This window comes from Macaca mulatta, chromosome 7 (assembly GCF_049350105.2).
Source record: "Macaca mulatta isolate MMU2019108-1 chromosome 7, T2T-MMU8v2.0, whole genome shotgun sequence".
Taxonomy (NCBI): Eukaryota; Metazoa; Chordata; class Mammalia; order Primates; family Cercopithecidae; genus Macaca; species Macaca mulatta.
Window position 1 is genome coordinate 144,074,692 of NC_133412.1, and position 26,076 is coordinate 144,100,767.

The 26,076-nt window shown below is 38.2% G+C and overlaps 1 protein-coding gene across 5 annotated transcripts in view; it reads left to right on the forward strand.

Annotated features, from left to right (window-relative positions):
• Positions 1-26,076, forward strand: part of PCNX1 (pecanex 1) — a 211,017-nt gene that overhangs the window by 25,553 nt on the left and 159,388 nt on the right. For all 5 annotated transcript variants that reach the window (XM_015143998.3, XM_015143994.3, XM_015143993.3 and 2 more), the window contains 2 exon segments: positions 13,745-13,953; positions 24,723-24,828. In XM_015143998.3, coding sequence (XP_014999484.1) covers positions 13,745-13,953; positions 24,723-24,828 — 315 coding nt within the window.

Consider the following 26,076-nt stretch of genomic DNA (forward strand, 5'->3'; position numbering starts at 1 on the left):
CAGATCATCTACAAACCGAAGTATATGTTGTTTGGCCCTAAGAGAAAAGTTTGCTGACTCCTGACTGTGTAGCCAAACTGCTCTCTAATGTCTGGTTTTGTGCCTTAGCTTCCCTATCTTGAAAATGGGAAGAATAATAGAGCCATGAGGTGATTGTGAAGGCTAAGTGAGTTAGTATACTTAAAGCACTTAAAAATGTACCTTGCACATCATAGTCACTAAGTATTAGAAGTTAGTTGACATTAAGTGTTAGACTTAATTGATAATCACTTTGTAACATAGACTGGAAAAGATGCATTGAAATTCATTCTGATGGAGAACAACTACACGTGTATTAAGGAAGCAGTCTTTGGCTACAGTGTGCTTCCAGATCTTGAGCCAGTGGTGAAGGAGATAATGAAAGTTATTAATCTAAAACAAAGCCTTTACATTGCCGCACAAGGAAAGGAGTATGTATAAAAGATTGCACTTTTACCATGCAAAGTGGTAGCCACAGGGGAAAATTATTCACTTGCATTTTTAAATGAAATAATAAGGTTACCTAATGACTGTGATAATTCTGGTATGACCATTTCTGTGATGCCAAGTGGCATTTTCAAGAGTCCTATCAGAAATGTATTTGGCATCTTGAATAGCTTGAACCTATCATTCCTGGATGAAATTGCGCAATTTTTAGTGTTAAGGATAAGCTATCAGAGTTTAAGAAGACTAAACTGTGGGATAAATGGCTCGGTTTCCTAGCTTGTTTCTCAACATTTCGTTTTCTTTCCTTACTGGAGAGAAAACAAAGTGAAATATTTATCCATCTAGCTTAAAAAAATTGTGGTAAAAAACACTTAATATAAAGTTTATTATCTTAACCATTTAAAAAATATTTTTTTCAGAGACAGGGTCTCACTATGTTGCCTGGGCTAGACTTGAACTCCTGGGCTCAATTGATCCTCCCCGCTCAGCCTCCTGTGAATAGCTGGGATTACAGTCATAACCACTGGGTACAGACATTTTAACCATTTTTAAGTGTACTCTTCAGTAGTGTCAGTGTTAAGAATATTCACATTAAAATTACTCAAGTCTCTAGGAAGTTCCAGACTTTCCCAGAACTTCTTGCTTGCCTTGGGCTTGAAAAAATAAAACATTAAAGTAGTCAAATTTATAGAAACACAAAGTAGATAGTGGTTGCCAGGGGATGGGGAAAGGAAGTTGTTGTTTAATAGATAGAGGGTTTCAGTTTTGTAAAATGAAAACGTTCTGCAGATAGGTTGCATGACAATGTGAATCACAATTACAGGAAGGGTTTATGATCTATTATGATCTGCTGGTAATATTATCAGCTGCTCTAGAATCAGGTGAGAGTCCAGTAAAGTAATCCAAGTAGAGTAGAGAATAAGTTTAAGTCACCAGACAGACCAGTGTGTGTCTATGCACTTTTACCCCCTTTGGGAAAGGTTAAACTGTTACAGCACAGCTGGCCTTTGTCACCCAGAAACCTCAAGAATAATCACTGACAGGGCTTATGCATTTAAATCAGATAGTGGAAAATAACTTTTGTAATTTGAATAGAAAATGCAAGTATTGTTCATCAGGTACTGGTTTCCAGTATGTAATGGTCACCTAAATTTTTATTTTGTTCTAAGTCTTTTCACTGTTCAGTGCTCTTAAAAAAGAAATTCTGAGCTGGGCACAGTGTCTCACGCCTGTAATCCCGGCACTTTGCAAGGCTGAGGTGGGAGAATCACTTGAGGCCAAGAGTTTAAGAACAGTCTGGGCAACATAGCGAGACACTGTCCCTATTTTTAAAAGGAAGTTCTACACTTAATATGTACATCTTGCACATTTCGGTGTGTTTTTGACACCCAGTTGGCCACTGCTGTTAGCAATATAATAGGAGGAGGAGAGAGTTTATTTAGATCTGTTTTAAGCATCCATAATCTTTGACTCTTTTTGTAGAGGCAGATCCTGTAGACCATTCAGTGTTAAGTACTCTTTTATCTTTTCCCATTTGGCAGAGCCATTAATATTTTCAATGAATTTGTCTAACACTGAGTAATAATGTCGGGGTTGTTGCCTTTCTATCCACTTAATTAATATGAATCATTTTTATCTTAATGTGGACTACAGTGAATTACAATGGAACTCTTATTTTTCGACATTTTACATTTGAAAATGGAATTGGCAGTGTGGTATATAGCAAAATGGGCACTGAAATAGGCATAAGAAACCTCGTATAATATTGATATCAAGATGGGTGATCTTGGCTAAATCATTCAAATTCCTGTCTGGAAATGAGAGTATTGAACTAAATAATTTCCAGGAATTCTGTTTTTTATGACAGATATTTCAGATGGAAGCCAGTGTCACACAGTTTTTGTAAATTCTCTGAAATGTATATGTGTTTATATGTATCAAAGCAGTTTGTGTTGTGTGTTTGAGAGTGGCCATTTTGCTCAGAAAAGATTATTCAGAGTACTTTTTCATAATGAATATTAGATTTTTAAAGCTTTAAATTAAACAACTGGAATTTTATTTTTTATTTTTTTTATTATACTTTAAGTTCCAGGATATGTGTACACAAAGTGCAGGTTTGTTACATATGTATACATGTGCCATGTTGGTGTGCCGTACCCATTAACTCACCATTTAGGTATATCTCCTAATGCTATCCCTCGCCGCTTCCCCTACCTGACGACAGGCCCCAGTGTGTGATGTTCCCTGCCCTGTTGTCCAAGTGTTCTCATTGTTCAGTTCCCACCTATGAGTGAGAACATGCGGTGTTTGGTTTTCTGTCCTTGCGACAATTTTCTCAGAATGATGGTTTCCAGCTTCATTCATGTCCCAACAAAGGACATGAACTCATCCTTTTTTATGGCTGCATAGTATTCCATGGTGTATATGTGCCACATTTTCTTTATCTAGTCTATCATTGATGGACATTTGAGTTGGTTCCAAGTCTTTGCTATTATGAATAGTGCTGCAATAAACATACGTGTGCATGTGTCTTTATAGCACCATGACTTATAATCCTTTGGGTATATACCCAGTAATGGGATGGCTGGATCAAATGGTATTTCTAGTTCTAGATCCTTGAGGAATCACCACACTGTCTTCCACAATGGTCGAACTAGGTTATAGTCCCACCAACAGTGTAAAAGTGTTCCTATTTCTCCACATCCTCTCCAGCATCTGTTGTTTTCTGACTTTTTACTGATCACCATTCTAACTGACGTGAGATAGTATCTCATTGTGGTTTTGACTTGCAATTCTCTAGTGGCCAGTGATGATGAGCATTTTTTCATGTGTCTGTTGGCTGCATAAATATCTTCTTTCGAGAAGTGTCTGTTCATATCCTTTGCCCACTTTTTGATGGGGTTGATTTTTTCTTGTAAATTTGTTTAAGTTCTTTGTAGATTCTGGATATTAGCCCTGTATCAGATGGGTAGATTGTAAAAATTTTCTCCCATTCTGTAGGTTGCATGTTCACTCTGATGGTAGTTTCTTTTGCCATTCAGAAGCTCTTTAGTTTAATTAGGTCCCATTTGTCAATTTTGGCTTTTGTTGCCATTGCTTTTGGTGTTGTAGTCATGAAGTCCTTGCTCATGCCTATGTCCTGAATGGTATCGCCTAAGTTTCTTTTAGGGTTTTTATGGTTTTAGGTCTAACATTTAAATCTTTAATCCATCTTGAATTAATTTTTTTATAAGGTGTAAGGAAGGGATCCAGTTTCAGCTTTCTACTTATGGCTAGCCAGTTTTCCCAGCACCATTTATTAAATAGGGAATCCTTTCCCCATTTCTTGTTTTTGTCAAGTTTGTCAAAGATCAGATGGTTGTAGATGTGTGGTATTATTTCTGAGGACTCTGTTCTGTTCCATTGGTCTATATCTCTGTTTTGGTACCAGTACCATGCTGTTGTGGTTACTGTAGCCTTGTAGTATAGTTTGAAGTCAGGTAGTGTGATGCCTCCAGCTTTGTTCTTTTGGCTTAGGATTGTCTTGGCAATGCGGGTTCTTTTTGGTTCTATATGAATGTTGTAGGCTTTTCCAATTCTGTGAAGAAAGTCATTGGTAGCTTGATGGGGATGGCATTGAATCTATAAATTACTTTGGTCACCATTTTCACGATATTGATTCCTCCTATCCATGAACATGGAATGTTCTTCCATTTGTTTGTGTCCTCTTTTATTTCGTTGAGCAGTGGTTTGTAGTTCTCCTTGAAGAGGTCCTTCACATCCCTTGTAAGTTGGATTCCTAGGTATTTTATTCTCTTTGAAGCAATTGCGAATGGGAGTTCACTCATGATTTGGCTCTCTGTCTGTTATTGGTGTATAGGAATGCTTGTGATTTTTGCACATTGATTTTGTATCCTGAGACTTTGCTGAAGTTACTTATCAGCTTAAGGAGATTTGGGGCTGAGACGATGGGGTTTTCTAAATATGCAATCATGTCATCTGCGAACAGGGACAATCTGACTTCCTCTCTTCCTAGTTGAATATCCTTTATTTCTTTCTCCTGCCTGATTGCCCTGGCCAGAACTTCCAACACTGTGTTGAATAGGAGTGGTAAGAGAGGGCATCCCTGTCTTGTGCCAGTTTTCAAAGGGAATGCTTCCAGTTTTTGCCCATTCAGTATGACGTTGGCTGTGGATTTGTCATAAATAGCTCTTATTATTTTGAGATACGTTCCATGAATACCGAATTTATTGAGAGATTTTAGCATGAAGGGCTGTTGAATTCTGTCAAAGGCCTTTTCTGCATTTATTGAGATAATCATGTGGTTTTTGTCTTTGGTTCTGTTTATATGATGGATTACGTTTATTGTTTTGTGTATGTTGAACCAGCCTTGCATCCCAGGGATGAAGCCAACTTGATGGTGGTGGATAAGGTTTTTGATGTGCTGCTGGATTTGGTTTGCCAGTATCTTATTGAGGATTTTTGCATCGATGTTCATCAGGGATATTGGTCTAAAATTCTCTTTTTTTGTTGTGTCTCTGCCAGGCTTTGGTATCAGGTTGATGCTGGCCTCATAAAATGAGATAGGGAGGATTCCCTCTTTTTTTATTGTTTGGAATAGTTTCAGAAGGAATGGTACCAGCTCCTCTTTGTACCTCTGGTAGAATTCGGCTGTGAATCCGTCTGGTCCTGGACTTTTTTTGGTTGGTAGGTTATTAATTATTGCCTCAATTTCAGAGCCTGTTATTGGTCTATTCAGGGATTCAGCTTCTTCCCGGTTTAGTCTTGGGAGGGTGTATGTGTCCAGGAATTCATCCATTTCTTCTAGATTTTCTAGTTTATTTGCATAGAGGTGTTTATAGTATTCTCTGATGGTTGTTTGTATTTCTGTGAGATTGGTGGTAATATCCCCTTTATCATTTTTTATTGCATCTATTTGGTTCTTCTCTCTTTTCTTCTTAGTCTTGCTAGCGGTCTATCAATTTTGTTGATCTTTTCAAAAAACCAGCTCCTGGATTCATTGATTTTTTGAAAGGTTTTTTGTGTCTCTATCTCCTTCAGTTCTGCTCTGATCTTAGTTATTTCTAGCCTTCTGCTAGCTTTCGAATATGTTTGCTCTTGCTTCTCTAGTTCTTTTAATTGTGATGTTAGGGTGTCGATTTTAGATCTTTCCTGCTTTCTCTTGTGGGCATTTAGTGCTATAAATTTCCCTCTACACACTGCTTTAAATGTGTCCCACAGTTTCTGGTATGTTGTTATCTTTGTTCTCAGTGGTTTCAAAGAACATCTTTATTTCTGCCTTCATTTCGTTAGGTACCCAGTAGTCATTCAGGAGCAGGTTGTTCAGTTTCCATGTAGTTGTGCGGTTTTGAGTGAGTTTGTTAATCCTGAGTTCTAGTTTGATTGCACTGTGATCTGAGAGACAGTTTGTTATAATTTCTGTTCTTTTACATTTGCTGCGGAGTGCTTTACTTCCAACTATGTTGTCAATTTTGGGATAAGTGTGATGTGGTGCTGAGAAGAATGTATATTCTGTTGAGTTGTGGTGGAGAGTTCTGTAGATGTCTTTTAGGTCCGATTAATGCAGAGCTGAGTTCAATTCCTGGATATCCTTGTTGACTTTCTCTCTCATTCATCTGTCTAATGTTGACAGTGGGGTGTTAAAGTCTCCCATTATTATTGTGTGGGAGTCTAAGTCTCTTTGTAGGTCTCTGAGGACTTGCTTTGTGAATCTGGGTGCTCCTGTATTGGGTGCATGTATATTTAGGCTAGCTAGCTCTTCTTGTTGAATTGATCCCTTTACCATTATGTAATGGCCTTCTTTGTCTGTTTTGATCTTTGTTGGTTTAAAGTCTGTTTTTATCAGAGACTAGGATTGCAAACCCTCCTTTTTTTTGTTTTCCATTTGCTTAGTAGATCTTCCTCCATCCCTTTATTTTGAGCCTATGTGTGTCTCTGCATGTGAGATGGGTCTCCTGAATACAGCACACTGATGGTTCTTGACTCTATCCAATTTGCCAGTCTATGTCTTTTAATTGGAGCATTTAGCCCATTTCCTTTTTTTTTTTTTTTTTTTTTTTGAGACAGAGTCTGGCTCTGTCATCCAGGCTGGAGTGCAGTGGCCGGATCTCAGCTCACTGCAAGCTCCCCATTTACCTTTAAGGTTAATATTGTTATGTGTGAGTTTGATCCTGTCATTATGATGCTAGCTGGTTATTTTGCCTGTTAGTTGATGCAGTTTCTTCCTAGAATTGACAGTCTTTACAATTTGGCGTGTTTTTGCAGTGGCTGGTACCAGTTGTTCCTTTCCATGTTTAATGCTTCCTTCAGGAGCTCTTGTAGGGCAGGCCTGGTGGTGACAAAATCTCTCAGCATTTGCTTGTCTGTGTTTTATTTCTCCTTCACTTATGAAGCTTAGTTTGGCTGGATATGCAATTCTGGGTTGAAAATTCTTTTCTTTAAGAATGTTGAATATTGGTCTCCACTCTCTTCTGGCTTGTAGAGTTTCTGCAGAGAAATCCGTTGGTAGTCTGATGGGGCTTCCCTTTGTGGGTAACCCGACCTTTCTCTCTGGCTTCCCTTAACATTTTTTCCTTCATTTCAACTTTGGTGAATCTGACAATTATGTGTCTCGGAGTTGCTCTTCTCAAGGAGTATCTTTGTGGCATTCTCTGTATTTCCTGAATTTGAATGTTGGCCTGCCTTGCTAGGTTGGGGAAGTTCTCCTGGATAATATCCTGAAGAGTGTTTTCCAACTTGGTTTGATTGTCCCCATCACTTTCAGGTATACCAATCAGACGTAGATTTGGTCTTTTCACATAGTCCCATATTTCTTGGAGGCTTTGTTCGTTTCTTTTTACTCTTTTTTCTCTAAACTTCTCTTCTTGGTTGATTTCATTCATTTGATCTTCAGTCACTGATACTCCTTCTTCCACTTGATGGAATCGGCTACTGAAGCTTGTGCATGTGTCACATAGTTCTTGTGCCATGGTTTTCAGCTCCCTCAGGTCATTTAAGGTCTTCTCTACACTTTATTCTAGTTAGCCATTTGTGTAATCTTTTTTCAAGGTTTTTAGCTTCTTCGTGATGGGTTCAAACATCCTCCTTTTGCTGGAAGATGTTTGTTATTACCAATCATCTGAAGCCTTCTTCTCTCAACTTGTCAAAGTCATTCTCCGTCCAGCTTTATTCTGTTGCTGACGAGGAGCTGGGTTCCTTTGGAGGAGAAGAGGAACTCTGATTTTTAGGATTTTGAGCTTTTCTGCTCTGCTTTCTCACTATCTTTGTGGCTTTGTCTACCTTTGGTCTTGGATGATGGTGATGTACAATGGGATTTTGGTGTGGATATCCGTTCTGTTTGTTAGTTTTCCTTCTAACAGTCAGGACCCTCAGCTGCAGGTCTGTTGGAGTTTGTTGGAGGTCCACTCCAGACCCTGTTTGCCTGGGTGTCACCAGCAGAGGCTGCAGAACAGCAAATATTGCAGAACGGTATTTGTTGCTGCCTGATTGTTCCTCTGGAAGCTTCGTCTCAGAGGGGCACCCGGCTGTATGAAGTGTCAGTCGGCTCATACTGCGAGGTGTCTGCCAGTTAGGCTACTCAGGGGTCAGGGACCCACTTGAGGAAGCAGTCTTTCTGTTCTCACATCTCAAACTCCGTGTTGGAAGAACCACTACTCTCTGCAAAGCTATCAGACAGGGACGTTTAAGTCTGCAGAAATTTCTGCTGCCTTTTGTTCCACTATGCCCTGCCCCCAGAGGTGGAGTCTACAGATGCAGGCAGGCCTTCTTGAGCTGCCGTGGGCTCCACCAAGTTGGAGCTTCCCGGCTGCTTTGTTTATCTACTCAAGCCTCAGCAATGGCGGACGCCCCTCCCCCAGCCTCACTACCGCCTTGCAGTTCAATCTCAGACTGCTGTGTTAGCAGTGAGTGAGGCTCTGTGGGCGTCCAAACCTCTGAACCAGGTGTGGGATATAATCTCCTGGTGTGCCGTTTGCTAAGACCGTTGGAAAAGCTCAGTATTAGGGTGAGAGTGTCCCGATTTTCCAAGTACCATCTGTCACAGCTTCCCTTGGCTAGGAAAGGGAATTCTCTGAACCCTTGCACTTCCCAGGTGAGGCGATGCCCTGCCCTGCTTGGGCTCACACTCCGTGAGCTGTACCCGCTGTCCGACAAGCCCCAGTGAGATGAACTCGGTAACTCTGTTGGAAATGCAGAAATCACCCATCTTCTGCATCACTCATGCTGGGAGCTGTAGGCTGAAGCTGTTCCTATTCAGCCATCTTAAAACTAAGAATTTTAAACTCAACTCTTTACAGATCTAACATATTTTAAAAATAACTTAAAAAGGCTTTTTTAAATAACTCAAGACCTTTGTAAATTTATTATTCATTTTTAAGGATTTAAATTATCTGACAAATGTTTGCAAGTTGAGAGAAAAAACAAACTCTGTTCTCCTAGTATACTATCACAGCACAGAACACTTCTGACAGCAGATGTGTGGGGGTGTCCCCGCATACCAAGCAGTCAACCAATTTCTGCAGCAGGTGCTTCATCAGACGCCAGCTGGGTATCCTCCAACTCAATTCAATTCTGATACTGTCTACCTGGAGATATTATTAATACAAAGGATACAAATGAAAAGTAGCACGAGGCAAGGCATGTGGGAAGGGCCCTGGAGCTTCCATGCTGTCTCTAGGCATGCCACCCTCCAGAATCCTGTGTGTGTTAGGTATCATGAAGCTCCTGAATCCAAGCCTTTTGGGTTTTTATAGAAGCTTCATTATGTAGTCATGATCGATTACATCATTTGGTGATTGATATGGTTTGGTTTTGTGTCCCCACCCAAATCTCACGTTGAATTGTGATAATCCCCACGTATCAGCTGTAGGACCAGGTGGAGATAATTGAATCATGGGGGTGGTTTTCCCCATGCTGTTCTTTTTTTTTTTTTTTTTTTTTTTTTGAGACGGAGTCTCGCTGTGTCGCCCAGGCTGGGGTGCAGTGGCGCAATCTCGGCTCACTGCAAGCTCCGCCTCCTGGGTTCACACCATTCTTTTGCCTCAGCCTCCCGAGTAGCTGGGACTACAGGCGCCCGCCACCACGCCCGGCTAGTTTTTTGTATTTTTAGTAGAGACGGGGTTTCACCATGTTAGCCAGGGATGGTCTCGATCTCCTGACCTCGTGATCCACCTGCCTCGGCCTCCCAAAGTGCTGGGATTACAGGCTTGAGCCACCGCGCCCGGCCATGCTGTTCTTAAGATAGTGAGTTAGTTCTCACCAGATCTGATGGTTTTATAAGTGGCTTCCCCCTTCACTGGGTACTCATTTCTCTCTCCTGCTGCCTGTGAAGAGGTGCCTTTCGCCATGATTGTTAAGTTTTGTGAGGCCTCCCCATTCATACAGAATTGTGAGTCAGTTAAACCTCTTTTCCTTATAAATTACCCAGTCTCAGGTGTTTCTTCATAGCAGCATGAAAATGGATTAATACACTAAATTGGTACCAGCTAATGGGGCACTGCTGTAAAGATACTAAAAAATGTGGAAGTGACTTTGCAACTGGGTAACAGGCAAAAGTTAGAACAGTTTGGAATGCTCAGAAGAAGACAGGAAGATGTAGGAAAGTTTGGAACTTCCTAGATGCTTGTTGAATGGCTTTGACCAAAATACTGATGGTGATACGGACAATGAAGTCTAGGCCGAGGTGGTCTTAGATGGACATGCGGAACTTATTAGGGACTGGAATAAAGGTGACTCTTGCTATGCTTTATTAGCAAGGAGACTGGCGGCATTTTGCTCCTGTTCTAGAGATCTGTGGAAATTTGAACTTGAGAGAAATGATGTAGGGTATCTGGTGGAAGAAGTTTCTAAGCAGTAAAGCAGTCAAGAGGTGACAGAGCATAAAAGTTTGGAAAATTTACAGCCTGATGATGCAATAGAAAACACAACTCCATTTTCTGGGGAGGAATTCAAGAGGGCTGCATAAATTTGCATAAGCAACGAGGAGCCAAATGTTAATCACCAAGACAATGGGGAAAATGTCTCCAGTGCATGTGAGAAATCTTCACGGCAGCCCCTCCCATCACGAACTCAGAGGCCTAGAAGGAAAAAATGATTTCTTGGGTGAGGCCCAGGGACTTGCTGCTTTGTGCACCTCTGGACTTGGTATCCTGCATCCCAGCTGTGGTTAAAAGGGGCCAATGTACAGCTCAGGCTGTTGCTTCAGAGGGTGTAAGCATCAAGCCTTGCTGCCTTACATGTGGTGTTGGGCCTGTGGGTGCACAGAAGCTAAGAATTGAGGTTTGGGAATCTTTGCCTAGATTTCAGAGGATGTATGGAAATGCCCAGATGTCCAGGTAGAAGTCTGCTGCAGTGGTGGAGCCCTCATGGAAAACCTCTGCTAAGGCACTGTGGAAAGGAAATGTGGGGTTGGACCTCCACCCCCATACAGAGTCCCCTTTGGGCACTGCTTACCAGAGCTGTGAGAAGAGGGTCACTGTCCTCCATTCCCCAGAATGGTAGATCCAACAGCTTGCATCATGTGCCTGGAAAAGCCACAGACAGTCAATGCCAGCCCATGAGCCAGCCAGGAGGGGAGCTGTACCCTGCAGAGCCACAGGGATAGAGCTGTCCAAGGCCATGGGAGCCCACGTCTTACATCAGTGACCTGGATGTGAGACATGGAGTCAAAGGAGATCATTTTAGAGCTTTGAGATTTGACTTCCCTGCTGGATTTCGGACTTGTATGGGGCCTGTAGTCCCTTTCTTTTGGCCAATTTTTCCCATTTGGAATGAGTATATTTGCCCAGTGCCTGTACCTCATTGTATCTAGGAAGTAACTAACTTGCTTTTGATGTTACAGACTCATAGGTGGAAGGGACTTGCCTTGTCTCAGATGAGACTTTGGACTTGGACTTTTGAGTTAATGCTGGAATGAGTTAAGACTTTGGGGGACTGTTGGAAGCACGTGATTGTGTTTTGAAATGTGAGGATGTGAGATTTGGGAGGGGCCAGGGTGAAATGATGGGCTTGGCTCTGTGTCCGCACCCAAATCTCGCCTTGAATTGTGATAATCCCCATGTGTCTAGGGTAGGACCTGGTGGAGATAATTGAATCATGGGGGCATTTCTCCCATTCAGTTCTCGTGATAATCAGTGAGTTCTCATGAGATCTGATGGTTTTATAAGGGGCTTCCCCCTTCACTTAGTATTCACTTCTCTCTCCTGCTGCCCTGTGAAGAGGTGCCTTCTGCCATGATTGTAAGTTTCCTGAGGGCTTCCCAGCCATGTGGAACTGTGAGTCAATGAAACCTCTTTTCTTTATAAATTACCCAGTCTTGGGTATTTCTTCATAGCAGCATGAGAGTGGACTAATACAGTGATCAACTCATCCTACAGCCCCTCTTCCCTCCCTGGAGGTTGAGAGTTGGGACTTCAGTCCAACCTCTAATCAGGAGGTTGGTTCCCCTGGAAACCAGCCCTGGCTCCTGAGGCTATCCAGGAGCCTCCAGGCACCAGTCAAGCTAATAGTGAACAAAAAGACACTTACCAGTTTGGGGATTCCAAGGATTTTAAGAGTTTATGCCAGAAAATGGGGATGAAGACTAAATACATATTTCACAATATCATACAAGTACTCAACTCTTCCAAATCTGATATTTATGGATTTTGTAAACTTCTAAATGTGTTTCCCAACTTAAAATTATAAGCCCAAACAAGTTATTCAGTAACATTTTAAATTGGAATCACAAGTTTAATTTTTTAGATACATTAATATGCAGGACTTCTTAATCCAAGTATTTAAAAATGCCAAATATTTAATATACACCTATTATGCCCACACTCAACACAAAAGTATTACTTTGTGGACTTTATGTTTTTCTCTCCTAATTTCAACCCACACTCTTTCCCTCTCAGACACTTTTTTTTTTTTTTTAGAGGAACTTTGATCATATCTGTATTCTAAACCTGCCTGGCTCATCAAGACCGTTTTATTTTTGTCTCAAGTGATTTGAGGTTACTCTTCTTCTTCTTCTTCTCCTTCTCCTTCTCCTTCTTCTTCTTTTGTTTTTTCTGAAATGGAGTTGCAGGCTGGAGTGCAGTGGCATGATCTTGGCTCACTCCAAGAACCTCCACCTCCCACGTTTAAGTAATTCTCCTGCCTCAGCCTCCTGAGTAGCTGGTATTACAGGTGCTTGCCACCATGCCTGGCTAGAGGTTACTCTTTTAAAGTCAATTTGGGGTCATGTTCTCGGATAACTAAGATTGAATCTTGTGAAAGCATGTGGGGTCTAGAGCTATAGATGTCTGGGTGATTATTCTCATGACATTGGGGTAAGTTGAGCCTAGTTGTATTACCTCTCCCAACAGTGACTCTAGGCCTTGCCTTCCCAGTGAGCTGGTCTCTAGGCCTGCCACCCATGGACTCACATTTCCCATCACTGAATCCTCCTGTGTGATGGGCCTTCAGCCCCCCACCCAGGATGTTTGGCTGACTTATTTCAGTTAATCTGTTACTTGATTCTGTTTGTGGTCTTTTATTCTTTTTGTTTGGCAGGCTACAATTTTTAAGTATTTTACATGTTTAACTATTTTAAAATAAAACCCACCTGGATTTTGCATGTCTTCCGTATCTTACCCAGTTTTACAGTCAGAGTTCTAAGGCCATTCTCATGACTGTTTTAACTTCCAATTTTTGGGAATACAAAGAATGTATCCTAAAAAATGGTTGCACAGAGTCCATAAACAGGCATTATATATGAATCACAACCTGGATTTATTCACATATGCTGTAATGTGATACCTTTGTTCTCCAAGTGTATGGTAAGGCTTTTGGCATGGACTGTATACCTGTGCTGTCCAGTGGAAATGTAATGCAGGCAAGCCATATATGTAATTTAACATTTTCTAGTAGCCACATTAAGTAAAAAGAAACACATGAAATTAATTTTAATAATGTTTTATTTGACCAGTATAATCTAAGTATTATTTCAACATGTAATCAACATAAAAATTGAGATATTTTACATTTTTTTTTATATTGAATCTTTGAAATGCAGTGTTTATTCTCACTTTGCATCTCAGTTCAAACTAGCCATATCTCAAGTACTCAGTAGCCACATGTAGCTAGTGTCTTTTCACTGCATTGGGCAGTGAAATTGTATCAGTACTTTTGCAGCTTAGTGCTAGTAACATAGTTGTTGCTTTGTGTGTAAATGTGTTTATTATTTCAGATACAGATTTCTCTAATTGAATACAATAGAAAATATTTTAAAATGTATTTCCTTATTTTCCTTCTCTTAAAGGCCCTTCCTTCTTCCATGATTATAGTAGCAGTTTATTGTCCTGTGATAGCTGCTGTCTTCATTGTTCTGAAGATGGTCAACTATCGACTACACAGAGCACTTGATGCTGGAGAAGTTGTAGATAGGACTGCAAATGAGTTCACGGATCAGCGAAACAAAGCTGAGCAAGGCAACTGTTCAACCAGGAGAAAAGACAGTAATGGACCGAGGTAAGGAAACCTTTATCATTCAGATTTTAATGATTTAGATCGTGTTATCTGTATAATGATGTGATTATTATGTTGTACTTGTTTTCTTTATATGGTTTTAAGGCAGTGTTAGATCTTACCACTGTAGATACAATGATGGGTACATATTTTAATATTAGAAGAGAGCTAAGCTAACTGGCATGTTCAGGGGATTAAATCAATTTTCTTGGCCTCATTACTAGACAGGTTAGAACAATACACTACTGTATGATAGTTACTTACGCTAAAGATCAAAACCAACAGCCTAAAGAAATTATTGAGCATGGCTTATAAATCTCAGCATTTATTTTTGTTTATATATATAAATAAAATGTATGTGTATGTGTGTGTGTATATATATATATAAGCAAATTGTGATATTTTACTGACATTTGTAAGTTGTATACTTAATGTATTGTACATTTCTTTCAACTGTATATTCTTACCTTAGAAACTTAGCTGTTAGTCGAAAGTTTGTGACCTTGCAGAAAATCGTAGGTACCCCCTGGTATAACTCTTGGAAAAGTTTTTTTTGTGAATACTTGATGTACTTCAAAACAATTCTAGCAGGTAGATGCAGTTATTATCCCTGATTTACAGATGTGGAAACCAAGTTGAGAAAGATCAAATAATCTAAGCAGTTGTTTCCACTGAGCATAATATGAAATATTTCAGACATCAAGACATAAATAATATAACAAAAAGTGGGCACTCCTCTGTTAAGACAGGTGATATTTCTATATATTTTCCAGGGCATTGAAAGCCTTTGTTTATTCCTTTTCAATTACATTTTTTCCTTATTCTTAACATGAGTACCCTGTTTGTTAAACATATTTTACCCTCATAATTTTTATCGCCTTAATCACTATCTGAAATTATCTTAACATTTATTTGCATTTATGAACTTCTTGAAGGTAAGGACCTTATTTTTCTTACAAACTATTATATTCCCAGTTCCAAAATCAGTGTCTGGCAATGATAGGTACTCAGCAAATATTTGAAGTAGTGAAAACAATTATTCTGTGATATTATGTTTAATGATGCACAGTGTCTCATTATGTGGATGTATTTTATCCTATTTTTAATTATATCAATTATTTTGAAATTTAAATATTAGATAACTGTGATGTTTAAATTTTAAATGATTAAATGTTTTACCATAGTTGTTCAGAGGTGGAATTACTAGAAATGCTATGCACATTTTAAACTTTTCCAATATGTATTGCCAAATTCCCAAGATTTTACCATTTAATGACTATGACCAGAAATTCAGCTGCCTCTTTTTTTTGCACTTTTGACAGCTCTGAGTATTTAGTAATTTGAAAAACTGTGATATATCATTGTTTAATATTTAAATAATTAAATAATTAATATTTCCGTTTTTGAATTACTAGTAAAATGGAGGTATTTTTCTTATTGCCATGTATATTTGTTATTCTGTGAATTGTGTATTTTTCTATTAGTGGATTTTTTTTTTGCTATTGACTTTGGGACTTTTTTTTAACAAAGGATGTTAGCTCTTCTGTGTCAAATATTCTTCCTCAGTTTATAGCATTTTATTTGTCAGTCTCTTTATATCCTGTAATTTATTTTTCTGTGTTCCATTTTGTAAGTTTGTTATTTCTGCTTTTGATAACATGTTTTCTAAGATTTTCCTTCCCTCAAATTATATAAATATACAATACATTGAGATCTTTGTATCTACTTTCAGTATTTTTATCATTTTACTTTTACTGTTAAATTGTTGTCAGTTTGAAAACATTTTAACTTAATTTGTTTAGGTTTGTTTGTCACAACACCATTCATTAAGTAACAGATTTTTTTCCCTGTAAATTTAAATGCTTTTATTTTCATGTAGTATACTGTATGTACTTATGTTAGTTTCTGAACTTAGTTTTCTGCTTCATCTTTCTGCCTTTTTTCATTTATACCATATTGTTTTTATCATAGTGACTTTATAATATGTTTAATACTTAGCATTGTGAGTGACTCCAGTATTTTTTTTTTTGATATTATTATTATTTTTTTGGGGGGTGTTTGTTTGTTTGTTTCGACATGGAGTCTTGCTCTGTCGCCCAGACTGGAGTGCAGTGGTGCTATCTCAGCTCATTGCAACCTCCACCTCCCAGGTTCAGACAGTTCTTCTGCCTCAGCCTCCCAAGTAGCTGGGATTACAGGCATGCACCACCACACCCCGCTAATTTTTGTATTTTTAGTAGAGACAGGGTTTCGTCATGTTGGCCAGGCTGGTGCTGGACTGCTGACCTCAAGTAATCTGCCTGCCTCGGTGTCCCGAAGTGCTAGGATTACAGGCATGAACCAACACGCCTGACATTTTTTGATATTATTTTGGCTATTCTCATGCATATACTTACTTTTGTGAGATATCTTCGTGTGTGCTCATCCTCCAGAAAATTCCATTAGAATTTTGATGACAATTCTATTAAATTTGTAGAAACTCAACTTTTAAAATAGGGATATAGATGAGAGATTTCCGTTTATTTTCTTATGATTTTATTTATCTCTTTATTTGCTTATCTTTTATGTGTTATTTCACATTTTTAAAATGGTTTATGTACATTTCCTAGGCCTATTCTATTTCTGTTAAGAAATGCATACTCTTACATTGTGGATAAGCAAGCAGAATGCAGACTTTGCACTCAGTCAGCCAAAGCTTCTTAATTGTATGACATTGGACAAGTTACTTAAGCTTTTTATGAGTTGGCTTTCTTGTCAGAATGATGAGGAAAATAATGGAACTATCTCATATTATTATTACAGTGAATAAATGAAATAATATATATAAAGCTCTTAGAATAATTCCTGACACATGGTAACACTTGATAATTGTTCTAATTATTTCTGGATCTTATATATATTTTTCATTGCTTCTGAATTGTTTTTTCCATTTTCTTTTACTTTTAAAATTTATTGTGAAATATATATTCCAAATGCTATGTTAGCAATAATCAAGTGACTACTTCATTACCTACCACACAGCTTAGGAAATAAAACATTATAAAAATACCATATAAGCTTTATGACATTCCTCTCCCATTTCATTCCACTTTTCCCTTCAGGAGTAACCATAATCTTGAATTTTTTGTGAATAGCTCCCTTGCATTTCTTTATTGTTACACACTCTCTGTAGATATCCCTGAATATATTTATTTATTTTTGTCTGCTTTAGGACATCCTAAGAGAATCATACTGTATGCACTTCTGTATGAGAGATTTTTCTTTTTTTGCACAGTATATTATATTTTATTGACTCACCCATGGTGATGTTTGTAGCTAGAGTTTATTCATATTGACTGACATGCAGTCTGCCACTGTAAGAATAGACCACAGTCTATTTATTCATTCTTCTATTTATAGCCGTTCAGATTATTTCTAGTGTTTTTTGTCTTGCGGTGCATGTGTATATCTAGTTTATGTAAGCTGGTTTATAGGGCATTTTCATGTTCAGTTTTATCAGGCAATTCCAAGCTGTGTGCCAAAATGATTTTACCAATTTATACTCTCACCAGTAGTGTATGAAAGTCCTTATTGTTTCACATCCTCATCAACATTTGATATTGGTAAACTTTAAAAATTTGCCGTTCACTTAGCTATTGATTTGGGGTTTAAAAAAAGAAAATTGGCTGGGCAATGTGGCTCCTGCCTGTAATCCCAGCACTTTCGGAGAGAGAGATGGGAGGACAGCTTGGAATCAGGAGTTCCAGATCAGTTTGGGCAACATAGCAAGACCTTGTCTTTACAAAAAATAAAAAAACAAAAATTTAGCTGGGTATGGTAGTGCGCACCTGTAGTGCCAGATACTTGAGAGGCTGAGGGAGGAGGATCAGTTGAGCCCAGGAGTTCAAGAGTTCAGTGACCTTTGATCACGCCACTGCACTCCAGCCTGGGTGGCAGAGCAAGACCCTGTCTTGAAAAAATTTACCATTCATGAAGTGTAAAAGGTGTCTCATTGTGACTTTCAGTTAACCTTTCTGATTACTAATGAGGTTAAGCATCTTATTTTTTTATATGTGGTCCATTTAGGTTTTTCTTTTTTCCAGTGCTCATTTATGTTTTCTTTCATTTTTCTTTGGAGTTGTCTTTTTCTTAATGATTAATAGGATTTCTTTTTATATATTCATACTATTCCTTTATTAGTTATGTATATATTACAGTCATCTCCCACTTCTGACTTGTCATTTTGCTTTCCTTAAAGTTTCTTATGATTATCATATATTCTTAAATTTAGAACAATGAAATTTACCACTTTTTAGTAATCAGGTTTTTTGTTTTTTGTCTGTGTTTTTTTTTTTTAATGAGACAGAGTTTCGCTTTTGTCGCCCAAGCTGAAGGGCAGTGGCACAATCTCAGCTCACTGCAACCTGTGCCTCCGAGATTCAAGTGAGTCTCTTGCCTTGCCTCCTGAGTAGCTGGGATTACAGGCATGTGCCACTATGCCTGGCTAATTTTGTATTTTTAGTAGAGATGGAGTCTTACCATGTTGGCCAGGCTGGTCTCAAACTCTTGACCTCAGGTGATCCACTCACCTCAGCCTCCCAAAGTGCTGAGATTACAGGCGTGATTCACGTGCCCACCTAGCATTTTTGTGTCTTAATTATTTTCTACACAGAGATCAGAAAGGTATTCTGTATTGTCTTTTTGAAGTTTCCTGTTTCTTTTGTTTTCACATTTCAATTCCACCCAAAGTTATTTAGGTCTGTAGTATCAGGTAGGTTCTTAAGGCTTATTTTTTTCTTTATGAATCTCGGATTTACCCAGTATTTGTTAAATGAACTATCTTTTCCTGAGTAATTTGTAGCACTCTCTATGGCATAAGCTAAATTTTCATTTCTGGTGGCCTGTTTCTGGGCTCTCTGTTCTGTTCTGTTGATCTGCTTGCCTGTGCCATTACCACACCATCCTTATCAGTTTTAAAAAATGACTCTTGATAGCCAGTGGGGCAAACCTCCCACCATATTCTTTTTTAGGAGAGACTTTGCTATTCTAGGCTCTTGGATTTTTAATGTAAACTTTAGAGTCTGCTAGAGAAAGTCTGCAGGAACTTGGTATTTTTATTGGAGTTACACTAAATTTGTAGATCCCTCTGCTGAGAATTTGTATCTTTACAATATTGAATCTCTCCATTTATTTAGTCTTTGTAAGTATCTTTCAGTAGTAGTTTTTCATTTTCTCCATTAAAAGGAAATTTATTATTTTATAGTGTTTATGCTACTATAAATTTTTTTTTTTTTTTTTTTTGAGACGGAGTCTCGCTCTGTCGCCCAGGCTGGAGTGCAGTGGCCGGATCTCAGCTCACTGCAAGCTCCGCCTCCCGGGTTTACGCCATTCTCCTGCCTCAGCCTCCCGAGTAGCTGGGACTACAGGCCCCCGCCACCTCGCCCGGCTAGTTTTTTTATTTTTAGTAGAGATGGGGTTTCACCGTGTTAGCCAGGATGGTCTCGATCTCCTGACCTCATGATCCACCCATCTCGGCCTCCCAAAGTGCTGGGATTACAGGCTTGAGCCACCGCGCCCGGCCTAAAATTTTTTATAATTTTGTTTTCCCCCCTAAAATGTTGCAGCTAATTTTGTGTCTAGCAATCTTATTAAACCCCCTTATTAATGATGTTCCCTTGTCTATATGATCACAATTATTTCTACCTTTCTAGTCCTTATACTTCTTGTTTAATTTTTTTCACTGGCTGTGGTTTCTAGCACATGGTTAAGTTGAAATATTATCGGTGTACATCCTTGTCTTTTTTCTAATCTTTAATGTTTTTAAGTTTCACTATTAAGTAAGATCTTTGTTGTAGGTTTTTATTTTTGACATCTCCTTTCCTTGCCCTCCCACTTGTGAATCTCATGTTCTGTTCTGAGGAAAAGAAATTAATAGGAAAATAAATACTTGTATATGTAGAGCCTGTCCCTGTGTGTGGTACATTGTGGCTCTCAATTTGTTGTATGAATGAGTAAGTATAGCAGAACCACTTGAGCTTTATGGTTTTCATTGGTCTCTCTTTTATGTGGTACAGCAGGTAAAAAATGGTTAAATCTTTATTTTAGAGAAAGAATCAGTCAGTAATTTTTTTTTTACATTTCTAATGCTTCAGGAAGTAACATCGAATTTTACGATTTGAATACAAACATTTGAAGAAAGATCATGGTTTCTCTATGTTTCTCATGGCAGTAATGCTTATGATATTGTAAACTACAGATCAATTTAAACTGTATGAAGCTGGATTTTAGGTTGTTCTCTGAGAGAGATTATGCTGTTTAGGAACTTTGTTCCTGTGAATATAGGAACTTTGTTTTTTATCTATTCTTATTTTTATGAGCATCATTTTACTCCAGATTTACAAACTTGGTACTATAATGGTGTTGCCAAGTTTCTGATCAAAGCCTGAGCACGAGCAATCAATACGATCCTAATAATCAACAAATTAGTTTGTGAAGACATCTCTGTAATTCAGATTGCACCCCTTCTGCTTTTCTGCCTTTCCCTGTACCTGGTTTGTTTTTTTTCTTAACAGATGGGGAAGTTAAGGCATAAAGGTAGATATTACCTGAATTTGGTGTATTGCTTACTGCAGTAGACCACTTTGCTTCTGTGCGAATAATAAACTACTATGCTTTCCAGGTATGTGCTGAAATCTCCATTGCTGCAAACCTGCAAGTCTTGCCAATAAAGAAAACTCTTACTCAGCTGTTTTATATGTTTAGCTATATTTAGAACATCTACAGCTTGGCTAAGAGTTTTATTTCTGAATTTATAGAGAAGAAAGAAGTGCAGAAATTTTACTAGAGGGGTTTTTTTTTTTAAAAATAAAAACACCTGTTCATTTTTTCTCTTCATCTTTTTTATTCCTTTGATATCTCCTTTCTTCCCATGCATTGTTGTTCGTTGACCGTTAGTTCTAAATCATTATTTCTCAACTGGGGGTAATTTTGTCCCCCAGGGCACATTTAGCAATGTCTGGAGCTTTTTTTGGTTGTCACACTGAGGGGCTGCTACTGGCATCTAGTGGGTAAAGGCCAGAGATGCTGCTAGCCATCCTACAATGCAGTCAATAGTTATGTGCCCCCAAAATGTCAATAGCACTGAGTTTAAAAATCCCTGCTCTAAATAATGGTGTTTACTTTCAGATTTGAACTGGAAAGACACAAATGCCTATTTGGTGTAAGGCAGTATGTTTTCTTAGAAAGAATGAGGGCCAAGTGCAGTGGCTCATACCTGTAATCGTAGCACTTTGGGAGGCCAAGGTGGGAGGATCCCTTGAGGCCAGGATTTTGAATATAGTAAGACTCTGTCTCTACCAAAAAAAAAAAAAAAAATCAGCTGGGTATGGTGGCATGGGCATGTAGCCCCAGCTACACGGGAGACTGAGGTGGGAGGATCACTTGAGCCCAGGAGTTCGAGACTGCAGTGAACTATGATTGCACCAGTGCACCCTGGCCTGGGTGATAGGGCGAGATCCTGTCTCTTAAAAAAACAAAACAAAACAAAAAAGCAAGAATGTGGGCTTTAGAGTTTCACAGACCTGTTTTTTGTCTTATCTAAGGCCATGCTGGTTCCGAGTACCTGTATTCAAGTGTGTGGGAAATAAAGAAAGAGCAGATGTGATAACTTATTTGCAGAATGCTGAGGAGGTATTATTGCTGTCCTCCTCTTCCACCTGAACTCCATCTACCAGTGACTCAATTTATGTTTCATTCCTTCTCTGAGACTTTAGGCAAGTTTTTATGCCTTTGGTTTTCAGTTTTTTCAACTGTAAGAGGAGAATAATAGCACTTATAAATATTAGGGCAGGTTTCATCAGAAAATGCAAATAGAGCACAAACTCCTATGACTGGATATAATAAGTACTTAGCAAATATTTGTTTTTATTATATTATTATTATTATTTTGAGACAGGGTCTTGCTCTGTTGCCCAGGCTGGAGTGCAGTGGTGCAGTCATAACTAACTGCAGCCTTTACCTCCCAGGCTAAGTCTATGTGCTCACCTCAGCCCCTTGAGTTGCTGGGAGTACAGGCACATGCCACTACGCCTGGGTAATGTTTTTGTAGAGATGGGGTTTTGTCATGTTGCCCAGTCTGGTCTCAAACTCCTGGGCTCAAGTGATCTGCCCATCTTGGCCTCCCAAAGTGCTAGGATTACAGGCATGAACCACATACCCAGCATGTTTTTATTTATTATTAATAATAACTGTATGTTCAGATTGTAGTAATTTGGACTTGCTATCAGAAGTGATGTATAAAACTAGGCAGGATTATCCATCAGTTGATGACTGGATAAACAAATGTGGTTTATCCATAGAGTGGAATATTATTTGACTATAAAAAGGAGTGAAATACTGATGCATGCTACAATATGGATGAACCTTGAAAACATTATGCTAAGTGAAAGAAGCCAGATACAAAACATCACATATAATTCCATTTATATAGAATGTCCAGAACAGGGAAATCTGTAGAGACAGAATCTAGATTAATGGTTGTCTAGGGCTAAGGAGGATGGAAAGTGATGGGTAGTAATGGTTAAAGGGGCTTGTTTTTGAGATGATAAAAATGCTCTAAAATTGGCTTTGGCAGTGGTTTAATAATTTAATGAATATGCTAAAAACCACTGAATTATACAGCTTAAAATGGAGAATTGTATGATATGTGAATCATATTTCAATAAAGTTGATGTGTGTGTGTGTGTGTGTGTGTGTGTATAGACTAGGCAAGATGAGGGCTCTCTCTCCTTTCTGTGTTATTTCATTTCTTAATCTGTACCTTGCTCTCCATCTTCTGATTTCTTTGGATCTCACTTAGAGGATGCATTCTAGTGGAGAAACCCTAATATTGCTGAATAGTCATTGCTAATTCAGTGTGGTGATAGTGCCTCTATATACACACTTAAAGTTTTCCCAATTTAGAAAAATTTCTCCTCTGGCCTACATAGTTTGTATGAATTAACACCAGACAGCTTTTAAATGTGAGCATGTTCTACATTTCTCACACATGAGTATTTGTATACTGAATTGGCCATATGTTTACCTGAGTTCCAATATATTTTATTTTTATAATTGAATAGTAAGTTAGAAAGCTAGTTTTCTTTGCTGAACCTTTGTTAGCTGACTGTAGTCAATGGCTTACAGTTAGGAACCTGTTAAGCAAACAGGGACATTATAATTATGAGATCATAGATAATAAAAACACTAGAATTCAAACTGCTATACTGTTAAATATTTAAATGGAAAATTATACATTGCTTATATCTTTTGATTGCAGCTGTCAAAATATTCTACCCAAAAAAGCTTAAGGGAATTTGCTACTCACATTACTGAGAAGTCTGCATGTGAGGGATGTCTTCAGATGCAGTGTTTCAAACTGTCACTTCATGTCCCTGTTTCTCTTCTTCTAGCCAGGTTCTGTTCTTTTCTATTAGTTGGCTTCTTAGAACAGACTCCCACTTAATGTTTGTAAGATGGCTGCAGCACCTCCAGGCCTTAAGTCTCAACATTAAGAGGAGCAGATATAGAGAAATATCCTCTCATCAACAAGACACTCCTGGCCTGATTCATACTAGCCTGGGTTGGGTCCTGTGCTTATTCTAGAGCTAATCTCAATGACCACAAGAATGGGATATGCTGATGACTTTGGACAGTAGAGCCCAATCCTAAACCTGAGGGTGGGGTCAACATTACCCAAAAACTTGTAAGAGTTTGGGATGAGGTGGTTTACCTGAAGAATTTGGTGTTGCTTTTTTTTTTTTTTTTTTTAAATAATCAGAAAGTTGAATTGGATGCCAGATAGCAAGATACATCCTCTGTAATATCCAACACATATATTGTAACTTTTATCCAGATAATAGCAAAAAAAAAAAAAAAATTATTGACTACTTACTCTGTTTATACCAGGTAGAATGAGTAAAAAATCTCTGGGCAAAAAGTAGGATTATGACTTATGCTAAGAGTTATCTTCCTAAGGAACCTTATGTAGCATTTTCTAAGTTTTGTGAAATTTGGTGTGTGGTTTTTCCCTGTAAATCTGGGTTACTGTTATCTGTAAGTACTGTGTTTGGGCTTCTCCAGGGCTTTGAACCTAGTACTTTTCTCTCTCTTGTCTTTCTATGTCATTACTACGTAGCATCACTTTCCTTTTTTAACCTTGGCCTTCTAAACATGTATAGATCTAAAATCTTAGGTTTCCAGTTCTGTAAAACAAGTTAGTATTCTAGTTAAATTCTGTTTACTTGAAGAATACAAATACAAATAGCTTGACCAGGGCGACTGTTCTCTTGTGTGTTCATCACTGTATCACGCAGCTCATTCGGACTGATCTCGCGGGGAGTCGTTAATGTAATATCTGATTACATCCTGTGTTTACAATTGAACAATTTCTCTTTGCTCTTGGGAAGCAAATGGCAATCATTTCTTTGCGAGAGTGGTTTGATAGCACATATCATAACATATTTAGTATGCTATAATTGTAATTAATGCCAGTTTCTAATGTTGGATTGGATGTAGACAGTTTGGAATAAGAGAGTTTTACATATTTTCAAGTAGCGATGTGGTGATAAAATAGTTCCAATTATCAGACTTGTAAATGAAGAATGATCATTGTTTACCTTTTTTGCTATTTGCTTGATTTAAAAATCAGATCTCTTAGTTTTGTAGAAAAAAGTATAACTTAAAAAATTAACAAAGGAAAAGCATTGGAGTCAAAATAACGACAGTTACTCTTTTTCTCATTTTTTTCTCCACAGTGATCCTGGTGGAGGGATTGAAATGTCTGAGTTTATCCGAGAGGCCACACCCCCAGTTGGTTGCAGTTCCAGAAATTCTTATGCCGGTCTAGATCCAAGCAACCAGGTAGGAACCTGTGCTGTTTTATTTTGCCTTTTTCCCTCCTCCTGATGGTGGTCTCCGTTATTCTCATGTCTTTAAGTCGGCTGATGTTTTGTCACATTTTTCTGATTAATATTTTTTAATTGTTTATTAATAACATCTTTAGTAATATTCTTTTTAACTTACTTTTCACATTGATTAATTACATATTTTTGAGCATTACTACAGACTCATCTTTGGGTGTATAGTTTTGATTATAACGATTGTGAATACCTTTAGGAAATTTAGGTTCCACCTTGCACTGTTTTATTTACCTTCACATCATCTGTATTGGAGAGATGTAGATGTCTGTGGTTACCCCCGGTTTAAATGTGGCCAAAAAATAAAAATAAAAGTAAATGCTGAAAATCTCTCAGTGTTCAAGATGTTGAATGGTAAGCCTAAAAGTAAAAAACAAATTTGCTTTTACCAGTTTTAATGTCTTTCTACTATGTAACTTTTAACTTAAAATGGTAACTCTTAAAGTATTACTTCAAAACTTGGCTGGACCTTTGCTGCTCTAGTTCTCTTATTCATCCTAAATACCTGGATACTAATCAAAGTCCCAGTTACTCCTGCTGTTCTTCTCAGCAGATGATTTCATTGGGTAGAGTAAAATTCTATGAACTGTGTTGGAAATGTTCACGGTCTTCTCATAGTAGACCTTTACATAACTATAGGTTTTAGTGGTTGTTATGTCAGTCCTTTCATTACATAGAAAAAGAAATAGCTGATTTATATCAGGGTCTGGACTAGACCTCACTTCTCACTCCAGTCTTCCTGTTATCATACGACACAGCTTGTGGATTGAAACCATTCTTCTCTTTTCTCCTGCCTTTCTGTCCTAGAGAGAGACTTAGTCATCCTTATTTTCTGGTGTAACTAACTTCTTGTAACCTACATTTCTCAAGATTTTCAAACACCTTATGGTGTTGACCCTTTCTCTTGCAGATGGAGTACTTATTTATATGGCACTTTATAAGGCTCTACAGAGTAGATTTTCCTCTTTTTTTTCTCCTGTCTTATATACTGCCTTGTGTACAGTTGACTTTAAATTAATGATTGCTAATTATCTTTATGTGTCTAGGTAATAAAACATTAGAGGTAGATCAGACGTAGCTTCTCATTTAACAAATGAGTAAATAGCAGACGTAATTCTGCCAATTTTGTCCTGTAGTCTTCTACTCTTCTGCATTGGTAGCCCTAAGAACAATGTTATGAAAAACACTATAT